Source organism: Centropristis striata, chromosome 22, assembly GCF_030273125.1.
Source record: "Centropristis striata isolate RG_2023a ecotype Rhode Island chromosome 22, C.striata_1.0, whole genome shotgun sequence".
Taxonomy (NCBI): domain Eukaryota; kingdom Metazoa; phylum Chordata; class Actinopteri; order Perciformes; family Serranidae; genus Centropristis; species Centropristis striata.
The window spans coordinates 983,131-995,661 of NC_081538.1; the positions used below are offsets into that span (position 1 = coordinate 983,131).

The window sequence follows — 12,531 nt, forward strand, 5'->3', positions numbered from 1 at the left end:
ATAACGAGATAATATCTCGTTATTTCGAGATAATATCTCGTTATTTCAAGATAATATCTCGTTATTTCGAGATAACAAACCTATGTAAAAAAAAAAAAAAAAAATTTAAAAACATTTTTTTTTACATAGGTGTGTTATCTCGAAATAACAAGATATTATCTCGTAATTACGAGATATTATCTCGAAATAATGAGATAATATCTGGAAAAAAAATTTGGAAGATTTTTTTTTTTTTTTTTTAATTCTTATTTTTTTTTTTTTAATATGTGTATTATCTCGAAATAATGAGATATTATCTTGAAATAACGAGATATGATCTCAAAATAACAAGATAACATCTCAAAAAAAAATTCTTCACTTGCGGTTCAGGGCTTCCGTATTTTCACCTTGTTCATCGGCAGTTTTATGTTAATCACAAAGTGGATGTGATCTGTGAAGCGTGCGTCACATATCCTGGCAGAAACCCCAAAGCAGAAAACTAAAAGCTTATTCTTCTACAAGATCGTTTGTATACCTCTGCTGTCGATATCTGTGTAGTGTGACCCTTGTTTTTGTGTTAAGGTGCTGGTCTCTGAGGTGGTTCAATGAAAATCTGTACATATAAAGAAAAGTACACAATCAAATGCTCTCTAAGGCTGCTCTTATTTGTGTTTGATGGCATTAAAACATCAGACAGTGACTTGTACGTAACTTTATTTAAAAACAAACAAACATTATACAGTATTAATGAACAAAAAGAAGTCTGATTACAAGGCAGTTTTCATTAATCATGATCATTTAACATGCACTAATAATAGGAAGGTTATATGAAACTCTGGTAAACATTTCTTTGGTTTTAAGTAAAAAAAAAAAAAAAGGTGCTGAGTCTGTTATCTCCCATTCATTTGTTTTTCCTGTTACTTGAAAAATCTGTGTGACATTTAAGGTTATCTATTGGCTGAAAAATGTAATATTCACAACTATGTTTTCATTAGTTTATAATCACCAAGAACTTCAACCTCCAGTACCAAAAAGAAATTCAAGCATGGAGTCGCAAACCTTATTTTGAGTCTTACAATCAAGATGAAACGGCTTAAGTCTAAATTACTGTACCAACATTTTAAATAGGTCATAATGAGCATTTTATTAGGATGATTTTTGTCAGAATGCAGTGAAAGGCTGGACACTGAAGAAATATCTTAGGAGATTTTGAATCCAAAGCTAGCCTAGCAAGAGAAATTCAAAACAAGTTGGCAAAATGTAGAGGTTAAGGCGCCGGAACATAGACTTTCATCGGCTACGATGCAGTTTTAAGTTGACTAAAATGTTTTGTTTTTTTTCTTATTTAATGCTGTATATAAGCTCCATATTTTTTTTTTACAATTGAAGAATACAAATTGCTTTGGGCCGAAACCAATGATATGTAAAGAAATTACGATTTCATTTTGTATAATTTCTTTGTCACAGCCACAGGGAGCCACATGTTGCTAATGAATGATATAATGAAACATTTGCTGTTAGAAAAAATAAAATTCACCCTGAGAGGTAAGATAGATACCTTTTACACAACATGGCAGCCATTTATGGATTATTATACTAAATATAACCCCATGAAAAATTAACAAATGTAAATTTTGGAAAACTTGACATCCTCCAAGTTGTATTATTAATATTTAAATCTATTTTATTTGTAAACCTTATTTTTGTTTTGATATTTGATTTGACTCCACCTAGGTTTTTTTATTTTTATTTATTTGTTTTATTTTTCTGCTATCATTCTGTTCTTTCGTGTTGATTTTAAGCATAAATGAACATGTACATTCTTTATTTTTGTATGTGAACGAAAGAAAAAAAAAACCAATAAAGAGAAGTTCAGAAAAAAAAATCACATTTCATAAAAATAGAATAAACATCGGACTTAAAACAAAACAACAACAAAAAAACCTGGTGCCTACATTACCCACAATGCAACTTGGCTGCTGACAATTTTGTCAGAGATGTGGATGTGTTCTGCTAATATCAGCTAAATAAAGTATCCCTGAGCCCCTAGCTTGACAAAGTAACACAGTTTTGAATGTTTTTTTTTAGATTTTACAAGTAATGATGATCAGATTTGAGTAAAGCCACAAAAGGCTTTAGCTACAGAGGCTAAATCATGTCAGATTTATAGCAGATTGTCTATGAAAGTGATACTTCTTAACACTTGTAAACAAACTTCATGGCTTGAAATTGGTCGAGTTCCACTTTAATTTCAATCTTAACTTCACCCCGACCAGTTATCTTTATGAAGCCTAAACTTTATGAAGCCCTTGAGGTACAAGATCTGGTAAAACTTCACTCACACCTTCTATTAAATATCCAAAGACACGGCAGTTTGAGAAATACAGTACTGAATTATTACAATATGAGAGACAACCTGAGGCAGTCAGTCAGGTAACTGTAAACATTAACATTAAGTCGACCTCTGAACACGTCACTGGTTTAGCCGTCTCACTGATCTGGTGGTGGTGGTGGACAGGTTCATCTGAGTCATGGCTGCAACAGACACATTAAAGTCAGTCTGGACTTCTGACAAACAGAATGATGCATCACTGTAACATAAACTATAAACTGTAGCTGTAGAAGTTCACCTGAGAAGTCTAGCTGGTAGCTGAAGTTCTTGGTGTAGAACACCATGGAGCCTGACGGGTTCTGTTGGTACTGGAGCTCGATGTTCTGACTGGAAATGCTGCTCGCTTCAGAATAATCTTTCCATATTCCACCGACATCCTGAAACTGCCATCGTGGCTGTGAGCCCAGACTGCAGAGCAGAAGAATATCACTTGTAAGCATTTACGGCAGGGGTTCCCAAAGTGTGGTGCGTGGACCCCTGGGAATGTAATGGCGGTCTGATAATTACGCAATTCAATTTTTTTTAACTCCACACAATAAATATGTGTAAATAAACATTTCCTTTTTTAAAATGTAAACTCAAAAACTGTAATATTAATTGATTAATAAATGCAGGCTATTCAAAATGCACTTCATCTTAAAATGAAGCATAGAAGAAGTTATCTTCTATTATTTTTTATTCTATTTTTTTTTATCAAGTTGCAGTTTTTTCAAGATTGTAGATAAGCAATGTTTATGGTATGATAACGCAATTTTCAAGTACGGGGGTTTGGTTGATTCAGTTCAATTCAGATTTTCAGTTATCTTTCAGGGTTAAATGAAGGATTAATTTGTGGTATTTTAATGGATTCTAGTCTCTGACCTGCTGCTCTGTTGACTCCCATCGGCCACAGTCCTCCTCACGGCTCTTCTGGTCCCGATCCGCTCATTGACTTGACTCATACCTGAGATAACCAGTTTAATAGAGTATTAGTTACGAGTCAAAGTGCCGTCCTGAGAAAAAACAAAATGATTGATTGTTTGATTCAGCAGAAGAGGCTTTGGTGTGTTCATTACTTGAGAAATCCAGAGTGTACGAGTATGTCCTGACTTTGAATCTCAGCTGTCCCCGAGGATTCATCTGGTATTGTTTCTCAATGGCACCGCTGTCGAACGAACACAGCTACACAGAAATACACAAAATAAGTCCAAGTGGTTTAACCCTTAATAGGACACTCATTGAAATACTTGCAAATTCCAAATTTCAACCCTAGAGAATATTGGAGGATATTACATACAGCCAGAATGTGTAAAAAAAAAACATGCGAAAATAATATTTTGAGAAAAAAGTTTACGAGATTAAAGTGGCAAATCTACGAGAAAAAAATTTGCAGATTTATGAGATTTAAAGTGGTGAATCTGGGAGAAAAAAGCTGCTTTTTTCCCACTTTTGTCTCGTAAATCTGCAACTTTTTTCACGCAGATTTCCCACTTTAAATCTCTTAAATCTGTGACTTTTTTCTTGAAATATTACCTGAAGTTACCAAATATAGTTATTTGCCTGATAAAGGGTTAGAAATCAGACTAATTTGTGTGAGAAGGGTAAAGATTCTGGCAATTTTTGTAGGTTTCATTACTATGATTTTGCTCCAGCGTCCTCATATTGTTAGATGTCCTACTTACATGTGCTTTGTATTCTGTCCATTGCCCCTCTTCTCCCATGAACTCCCATTTGTAGCCTCCATCAGTGAGCTGGGAGGAGGAGGCTGATGGTAGACCTGAGGAGGAGTAAAAGCTGCAGAGAAAAAAAACTTTTAGTGCTTAAATTCTCTCTCAAGTCACATTTAGGGATGGAAAATCCTCCCAGGTAAAACTGTTGGTCAGCTGACAGATTACTGCTGTTTGTATTCACACCTTTTGCTTCTGTTATCGCTGCTGTGACAAGTGAAATTCCCCGTTGTGGGATCAGGGTAGGTACTCTAGCAGTGGTTAAATTCAAGTATTTTTTAAGAACTTTCAAGGTCCATTTTAAAGCTTTTCCAGTATCTTACACTGGTTGTAAATTGCATGTTTTAGATGAGTACTTACATACTAAAAAAGGGGAGATTTCACTGAACCATAGCAACAGCAATGGTATTAGATAGATAGATAGATAGATAGATAGATAGAAAAAATAGCTTTGTTAGAGCGATCTAAAAAAACTGTTACATCTCCCTTTTTGAGAAATCTTCCTGTGTTTTTAATATGGGACCCAATGAGGCTGTTGGTGGTGTTGGTGGATCATCTGTGCGTCCTACGCCCAAACTATAACTCTGACAGCTTTACCAGAGGATTGTGAGGGAGAAGACTAATTTTCCTACGTTTCTATGAATAAATTATTTCTGTAGAGTGAAATTTGCGGCCTGGAGCGCAGTTTTAAAATTTATTTTTTGACAGTTTCTTCTCTCCCTCTACACTCTGGTGATGACATCACACACTGTGACACGAACATTCCGTGCAATACACACCCATTATAATCTCAGAATTTCTCCAAAAATGATCATGGTCATTGAACAGGGATTGATAAAAAACTATATGACCTATCGAAACGTGGATTAATACACCGATACACAAGACTTGTGTCTACTGTTTAAAGTTTAAATGGAGTCTCTAGGTGAAATTATGCCGGAGAAGTAGACGTTTAAAAAACTCCAATTATTGTTGCCGTCCCATTCATTTCAATGCAAAATTTTGGGCAGTTTTTCGCAACTTACGTCGCGAAAAATTTGTATTCCATAGAGAAAAGTAATAGCACACCGATCCCGATCAAACCGCACGTTTTGATATATAATTTGTCCTGCAACTCTTCAAGTTGTAGGACTAGTAGCGGGACGAAATTGCGTCCGGAAGAGGAAGAAGAAGAAATCCACAGTATAACAGTGGTGCAGCACTGGTCCCTACAGATATTGATGTATGGGACCAGTGCTCAGTGAGATTGCCCCGAGGCCCTAATTATAATCTATCTAATCAAATCTAATCAAATCAGTAGAGACAAAAAGATGAATCCTGCAGATGAAGAGTCTAACCTCTCTGTGTTGGAGGTGAACTTTGGTCTCCTCCGTACTTTCCTCTGCAGGCCGGTGTTACAGTTAGTTTGAGTCATGGCTGTGGAGTAAAACAGCATCAGTTAGATTCTCCTCTATAACAAGCTCACACATGCACAGTGACAGTTATATCACTCACTGGAGAAGTCGAGCGTGTAGCCTGTGGAGCCCACGGTGAAGCTGAAGGCTCCCTGCCGGTTCTGACTGAACTGATGCTCCACGTCCAAGCTGCTGATTGAGGAGGACAACGAGCCGGAAATCTGATGAAGAGGAGGAGAAGAAAGGGACATTAAGGCTCCGTTCACACGAGGACGGTCTGAACAGAAGACGCAAAAGTGGCGTCACGTCTTCACTTTTTATTCCTCGTTTAGACGAGTGTTTTCGGGAGGAAATCTGCTGCATACGGTGATCTAAAGTGTGTGAAATGTGATTGTATGCAGCCAGGCGGCATCACTTAAAGCCATAAGAGCATCTTTGGGCATGCAGAAGTTTTCACACCACACATTTTCATCAGCTACTCCTTCCACAAAGTTCTCCTCCATCACTAGATCTCCCAGGTCTCGTTCACAGCCGTCTGGCTCCTCCCACCAATCGCTGCATCCAGAATGTGATGGAGGTAATTCCAGATCCTTCTCTGTTCACTAATACTATCTGTACATATCCTGGACATTTGGTGGAAAGACTCCTGTAAGTTTATTAGAGCTGCCAGAGCAGCTTGAAGGTCCCACCATGGAAATAATCCCACGTTTCTTTATTTCCTGTCCTGGAGCATGTATGTGACGTAAACACATACGTGACGTGAGCAGATCAGATCAGAGTTTTGTGTCTTGTCAGTGTAGACGACACGCTACGGAGGAGAGGATTACACTTTTACACTTTGGAGGGTGGTTTCAGATTTTTGCGTCTTTAAGCCCCAAAAACGCCGTCACCGTCTAAACGAAAGGCACTTCACATAAAATATTTTGTCGTTTTTACCCGCAAGCGTCCTCGTGTAAACGGGGCCTAAATTTACGAAGTTGATGCCAGAGATTCTCCTCACCTGAGAGCCATATTCTCGCCACAGCTGGTCGTCTCTGAAGTACCAGCCGACGTCTTCAGTCTGTCCCTGAAGTAAGAAGCTCAGTCTCTGCACCTTCAGACCTGCAGGCAGAGTCTCCAGCTGATCAAAGTCTATGAACACCTTCCTGTGGAGACGCAGGAGAGAGACATGGTGGTTTGATTCAACCAAAACAAAACCACTTCATCCAAGTATTGTATCTATATTTTGTTCATCTTCTTACTAACTCGATTCTTTTCTTCTTTCTTTTCATTCTGTCTGTATAAACCACTTAAAAATCTTCACCATGATGTGTTGGTGTCAATGTTTTCAGTACAATCTCACCTGACTATTATTTTTTTCATCTTGACTTATTGGATCAACATTTTGAACACAAAAAAATATTTTAAAAAACACACAAAAACACATAAAATTACAAAAAACTCACCAAAAACATTAAACATTTTTTTTTTTTTTACAAAAAACACAAAGAAATTACAAAGAACACAGAAATTACAAAAAACATACAAAAAACAGTAAACACAAAAGATTGCATTGAAAATGCTGAATGCTCACTGCAAAATTAGGAAAAAATCTCTACAAAAAAAGTAAAATCGTGTAACTACACTTGGTCGAGGTGTTTTTTTTTTTTTTACCTTTGCTGAAAAAGGGTTGATGCATTAAATTGGACAAGGAAACTTCTGGAAAAGCCAAAACTTTAGAGAAAAGCTGACAACAGGGCTTGATGCTGCTTCGTTTTTACGTCATGAAGAATTATTATTAATAATAATAATAATAATAATAATAATAATATGATCATTTCTATCATTGTCCTCTGTTTCAGTGGACACTTGATCACCTGTAATGCTTTAAATACTGTTTCACAGGCTGCAACAAATGGCACGAAAGAAAATAAATCAATACTACACTGTAAGAAATGATTTTTTCTGTATCTTGCTGCTGCCAAACATCGTCATGCTTTGTTCTTTGTTGTGTAATAACTGTTCATAAAGACTGAAAGATGAACACACTGTTGGTTGCTAAAGTTGATGGTGATTCCTTTGGCTCCAGGCTGGCAGTAGTGGGTCTCGATCACATGGTCGTTGGCAATCGGCATCCACGTGTGTCCGTTAGACAGCTGCCACTCATAACGTTTCCCTTCCACTGTGAAACAGAAGAACATGGGATCTGACATTTTATCATCAGACAGTTGCAAAGTAATTTTCTTGAATGCAAAAAAATGACAGAAAATAACATTTTTGTCATATTAAAGGAACACTCCACCGTTTTTTCATATTAAAACATGTTATTCGGTCAAGTAAGACGAGTTGATACAGACCTCTTGCGTCTCAATGCGTGCACTCAATCGCCCTGGCGCGCGGCGCCACTTGGCTAGCACTTAGCTTAGCCCAGTTCATTCATTAGGATCCAAACAGATGGACAGTTAGAAGCGACCAAACTCCTCCACGTTTTCCCTATTTAAATATAATATCATCACTCCTGAGGGGAGAAGATTTTTCAGGAGTGATGATATTACTGCCCCGAGTCGAAGTGCTCCCAAGTGCTATTCCGCCATACATTATAGTTCTCCTTTTTATCCGCTTAGAAAAGCGCCACGTTTTATTTTGTGTCGCCATACTTGGTCGTTTAACTACTCGTGTAGCTGTATTTAAATAGGGAAAACGTGGAGGAGTTTGGTCGCTTCTAACTGTCCATCTGTTTGGATCCTAATGAATGAACTGGGCTAAGCTAAGTGCTAGCCTAGTGGCGCTGCGCGCCAGGGCGATTGAGTGCACGCATTGAGACGCAAGAGGTCTGTATCAACTCGTCTTACTTGACCGAATAACATGTTTTAATATGAAAAAACGGTGGAGTGTTCCTTTAAATTGAGCATTTTGGGGGTTTGGACTGAAAAATGATACATTTATACAATATTTTTATTTGATTATATATATTGACTAATCATTAGTTGCAGCCTTAAACCAAATAATGCATCCAATTTATTCTGACCCAAAGAAAAGCATCTGAGTACGGATCATTTCTGCATCCCAGTTAAAACTTTGATCTTTATTATGCATATATATATATATATATATATATATATAGAGAGAGAGAGAGAGAGAGAGAGAGAGAGAGAGAGAGAGAAAATAATCATTAGTTGCAGCCTTAAACCAAATAATGCATCCAAATGATTCTGACCCAAAGAAAAGCATCTGAGTATGGATACTTTCTGCATCATCCCAGTTAAACTTTGTTTATATATATATATATATATATATATATATATATATATACTCTTAAGAGCCAGGCATTTGACAACTGCAGAGTTAATGTTTGATACTGGTTGTTGTTAAGTTGGGTCACATGTTCAGCCATGTATTTTTATTGCTGTATTTAAAAGATAATCACTGGACAATAAAATAAGTAAATATGTACCATGTTAATGTCTGACCACTACAATATGTCCATGTTTTAGGCTCCTGAAGTCACCGTTTCACACTATTTTTCACAAGAAATATGGTTCTTCAATTTTAGATTTTTTTTAAGCATTATTTTCCTGTAAACTCATTGATCAGAAGTAATTCTACTAAAGCAGGAATGTAAAACATGTCCTGATACAGACCTGAGCTCTCCTGATAATAACCCAGCTGCTCTGCATTTCTCTGAAAGAGACAAAAACAAAAACTTGAGCTCCACGTCACAAACTTTCTCTCCAGAGGTTATAAAGTGACTCCGTGAAGAAGACTCACCGTGCTGGCAGGAAACATGGCGTTCCACTTCAATGTAAACAAAAATGGCGGATTAAACAAACGTAAATACAACGAAATATCTAATTATTAATACATGTCTAGTGCCATTTAATTCGCTTTACTCATGAACCGAAGTGAAGGTTTCATTTCCCCAGAAGTTTACTTTTACTTTCACTTTCTGACGCGATGACGTATTGATTTGACGTAAATCACGCAACAAAAGCAGAAAAATTTGAATTTTTTTGTTCATAAAATAATATTAATCTAAATTAAACTGCAATCAAACGACACAGAATTTATAGAGTAACGCATGTAGATGTAAAGAGAAAAATCAGTTTTTTGTAATTATATATTTGAGTAAAAGTCTAATTTATACCTTGTTTATTGTAATTTTCTCAGTTAAGTGATTACATTTACTGTCTATGGATATTTTTTTTGTGATGAAATTTTTATTGTTAATTGCACATAGAATATGTAGACATATAGTCTTATAAAAACAAGGTTAAGTAACAAGGCATACCATAAACAAAACATAAATACTGAGATAAATAAAATAAGGTGGCACATATAAATACAGTATATAAGTTTAATACAACATAACTGCTACTATGGATATTCTATGTTAATATTTAAAAAAATATAAAAAAATGAAGATCAAAAACAAATCAATCATTTCTGTCATGTTTTATTGTCTCAAAACAAACAAAAGAACATGCATCTTTTTAAATTTGACACAATTTCCATTTACATGACATGACTTGACATTGTATTTAATATTATCTGTATCACACTGATACATTGATTGAAAGAAAGATAAACCTTGAGACAAAAGACTGGGATCCAATCTTCACCAAAACATGATATGAACTGAGCTGAATAATTGATTTTTATTGCATAATGTTACCACCTGAGTCATTAAACACGTCAAAATTCACGTGAAGTAGCAGCATTAATGCTGTTTATGAATGGCTTTGGTTGGTAAATTCTAATATATGGGAGAAGGCAGTGTGTAGATATGTGGCAGTATGAATGTAACATGAAATACATTAAACCTTTATCAGGCAAAGAACTATATTTGGTAACTTCAAGTAATATTTCGAGAAACAAGTTGCAAATTTACTAGATTAAAGTGGCAAATCTACAAGAAAAAAAGTCGCAGCTTTAAGAGATTTAAAGTGGCAAATCTGTGCGGAAAAAGTTGGCGATTTACGAGAAAAAAGTGGAAAAACACAACTTTTTTCTCCCAGATTCACCACTTTAACCCTTAATAGGACACTCATTGAAATACTTGCAAATTCCAAATTTCAACCCTAGAGAATATTGGAGGATATTACATACTGTCAGAATGTGTAAAAAAAAACATATGAAAATAATATTTTGAGAAAAAAGATTATGAGATAAAAGATGCAAATCTACGAGAAAAAAATGCGCAGATTTATGAGATTTAAAGTGGTGAATCTGGGAGAAAAAAGTTGCTTTTTTCCCACGTTTTTCTCATAAATCTGCGACTCTTTTCGCGCATATTTGCCACTTTAAATCTCTTAAATCTGCAACATTTTTTTCTTGTAGATCTGCCACTTTAATCTAGTAAATTTGCAACTTTTTTTCTCGAAATATTACCTGAAGTTACCAAATATAGTTCTTTGCCTGATAAAGGTTAATAATCAGGATTGTTTATGCTATAGCTTCCTTTGGTATGGCAGCATGCAGGTTAGTAGAGAACATAATCTGAGGCAGCTTCAGGTATAAATCGGTAAACTTCAAAACCTTTTGGCACACTCCTCTAAGGTGACTCAATTTAATCTGATCATGAAATCCTTTCTTATGGAAACTTACATTTCCAGAGGCCTATGTAGAGCTAAAAAATAGCAAAAAAACACTTAAGAAGTGAGCTCCAAAAGCCCAAACATATGAATCTCAGATTAAAATGATTGTATAGATATGGTATTGCACAACTGTTTGTAGAGTTTCTCGTTGAGGCCTTCAAAATCCGATTTAACAGTCACACCAGCACACGTCTGATCTTGCGTGATTTTTTGGTTTTGAGGTTGGTTTGGCTCATGGCTGCAAGAGAAAAAAAATAAAAATTAAAACAAAGTTACAGTACAAAAATCAAGAGTGTTTATTCACGGATCTGAGTTAAAATTACACTTTGAAAAGGGTCAATATTTTAACTCTTTAATAGTGTTAAATGTTTGACATCCTTGGTGTTGTTTCATGACACCACATACGTGCACTTTAAACTTGAAATTTTGTTATTCCCTTTCACTGTGAGTGTTAATTTTTAACATTCATTGTGTTACTTTGACATATTAGTGAAAGGAAATAACATGATTTTAGGGTTAAAAATACACTTTAATGTGATAATTAACATTCATTGTTTTGTTTTACGATACATTAAAAGTGCATTGTGTCTTTAGCCGAACATACAAGTCACAAAATCTGAAAATCAACTCCATCTGAAGTGAATCTAACTCCAAAATCATCAAATTATTAACACTGAAAAAACAACACTACAGATGTTGCTGTGTAGAAAGTCCTGCTTATTAACTCAACACAACAAACTTAACTGTCTCTATTTTCCATACAATGTGTGCCAAATTAGCTTCTAACTCAAATTATTATAAAAAGACTAACAGATGACCCTGTAAAATGAAGCGTGACATCACAGTATTTATAACTCGACCTCCAAAGTCCAGTTTGTAGGCGTGTCCCGTCACTCTGAAGGTCATGCTGCCCTGAGGGTTCTGGTTGAACTGCCTCTCGATGTCGTCGCTGCTTAATGAGCATTCAGTTTTGGTGCCGCTCTGTTGAAAAGCATCCACATCATCATAGTTTATTTTGCGCTACTATCTACAAGACAAATAAAGTTTCTCAGCTTAAGAAACCAGATAACTCACTCTGTGTTTGTAGGCGTGCCACGCTCCTTTATCTCCCTCAAACTCCCACTGAGGTCTGGTTCCCACAGACAGATTCTGCAGCGCTGCAGCCGCCTGAGAGACTCTGGAACGGCAGCAAATCACAGATTGTAAAGGCATCAAATCACAGATTATAACGGCATCAAATCACAGATTATAACGGCAGCAAATCACAGATTATAACGGCAGCAAATCACAGATTATAACGGCAGCAAATCACAGATTATAACGGCAGCAAATCACAGATTATAACGGCAGCAAATCACAGATTATAACGGCAGCAAATCACAGATTATAACGGCATCAAATCACAGATTCTGTCCCAACATTTGAACACAATATAAACATTCTGGGAAACACTTAGTGACCTTCTTGCAAAGAGTTAGATGAGAAGA

The 12,531-nt window shown here is 36.0% G+C and overlaps 2 protein-coding genes across 2 annotated transcripts in view; both read right to left on the bottom strand.

Moving 5' to 3' along the window:
- Window positions 1-2,452: 2,452 nt before the first annotated feature.
- si:ch211-244b2.3 (uncharacterized protein LOC557230 homolog) lies at window positions 2,453-9,358 on the bottom strand. The gene is made up of 11 exons (XM_059326353.1): window positions 9,219-9,358; window positions 9,092-9,131; window positions 7,500-7,632; window positions 6,472-6,616; window positions 5,572-5,692; window positions 5,415-5,493; window positions 4,033-4,144; window positions 3,427-3,532; window positions 3,233-3,314; window positions 2,610-2,779; window positions 2,453-2,514 (listed from the first exon to the last, which is right to left on the bottom strand). Exons 1-11 carry the CDS (start codon window positions 9,234-9,236, stop codon window positions 2,453-2,455), a joined length of 1,068 nt encoding a protein of 355 aa, XP_059182336.1. The 5' UTR covers window positions 9,237-9,358.
- Window positions 9,359-10,825: 1,467 nt separating this feature from the next.
- The window catches only part of si:ch211-244b2.4 (uncharacterized protein LOC541512 homolog), a 9,903-nt gene continuing 8,197 nt past the window's right edge, over window positions 10,826-12,531 (bottom strand). Inside the window, exons 8-10 of the mRNA XM_059326206.1 lie at window positions 12,119-12,221; window positions 11,905-12,025; window positions 10,826-11,282 (exon numbers count right to left, since the gene is read on the bottom strand). Of these exons, the coding sequence (XP_059182189.1) occupies window positions 11,221-11,282; window positions 11,905-12,025; window positions 12,119-12,221 (286 nt within the window). The 3' untranslated portion in view covers window positions 10,826-11,220. The remainder of the gene's footprint in view (window positions 11,283-11,904; window positions 12,026-12,118; window positions 12,222-12,531) is intronic.

Coding starts and splice junctions, on each gene's coding strand:
- si:ch211-244b2.3 (XM_059326353.1), bottom strand. Junction 6,617..7,499: donor ATCAACTTTAGCAACCAACA/GTGTGTTCATCT, acceptor GCGTCTCCACAG/GAAGGTGTTCATAGACTTTG. Junction 2,780..3,232: donor GGGAGTCAACAGAGCAGCAG/GTCAGAGACTAG, acceptor TCTGCTCTGCAG/TCTGGGCTCACAGCCACGAT.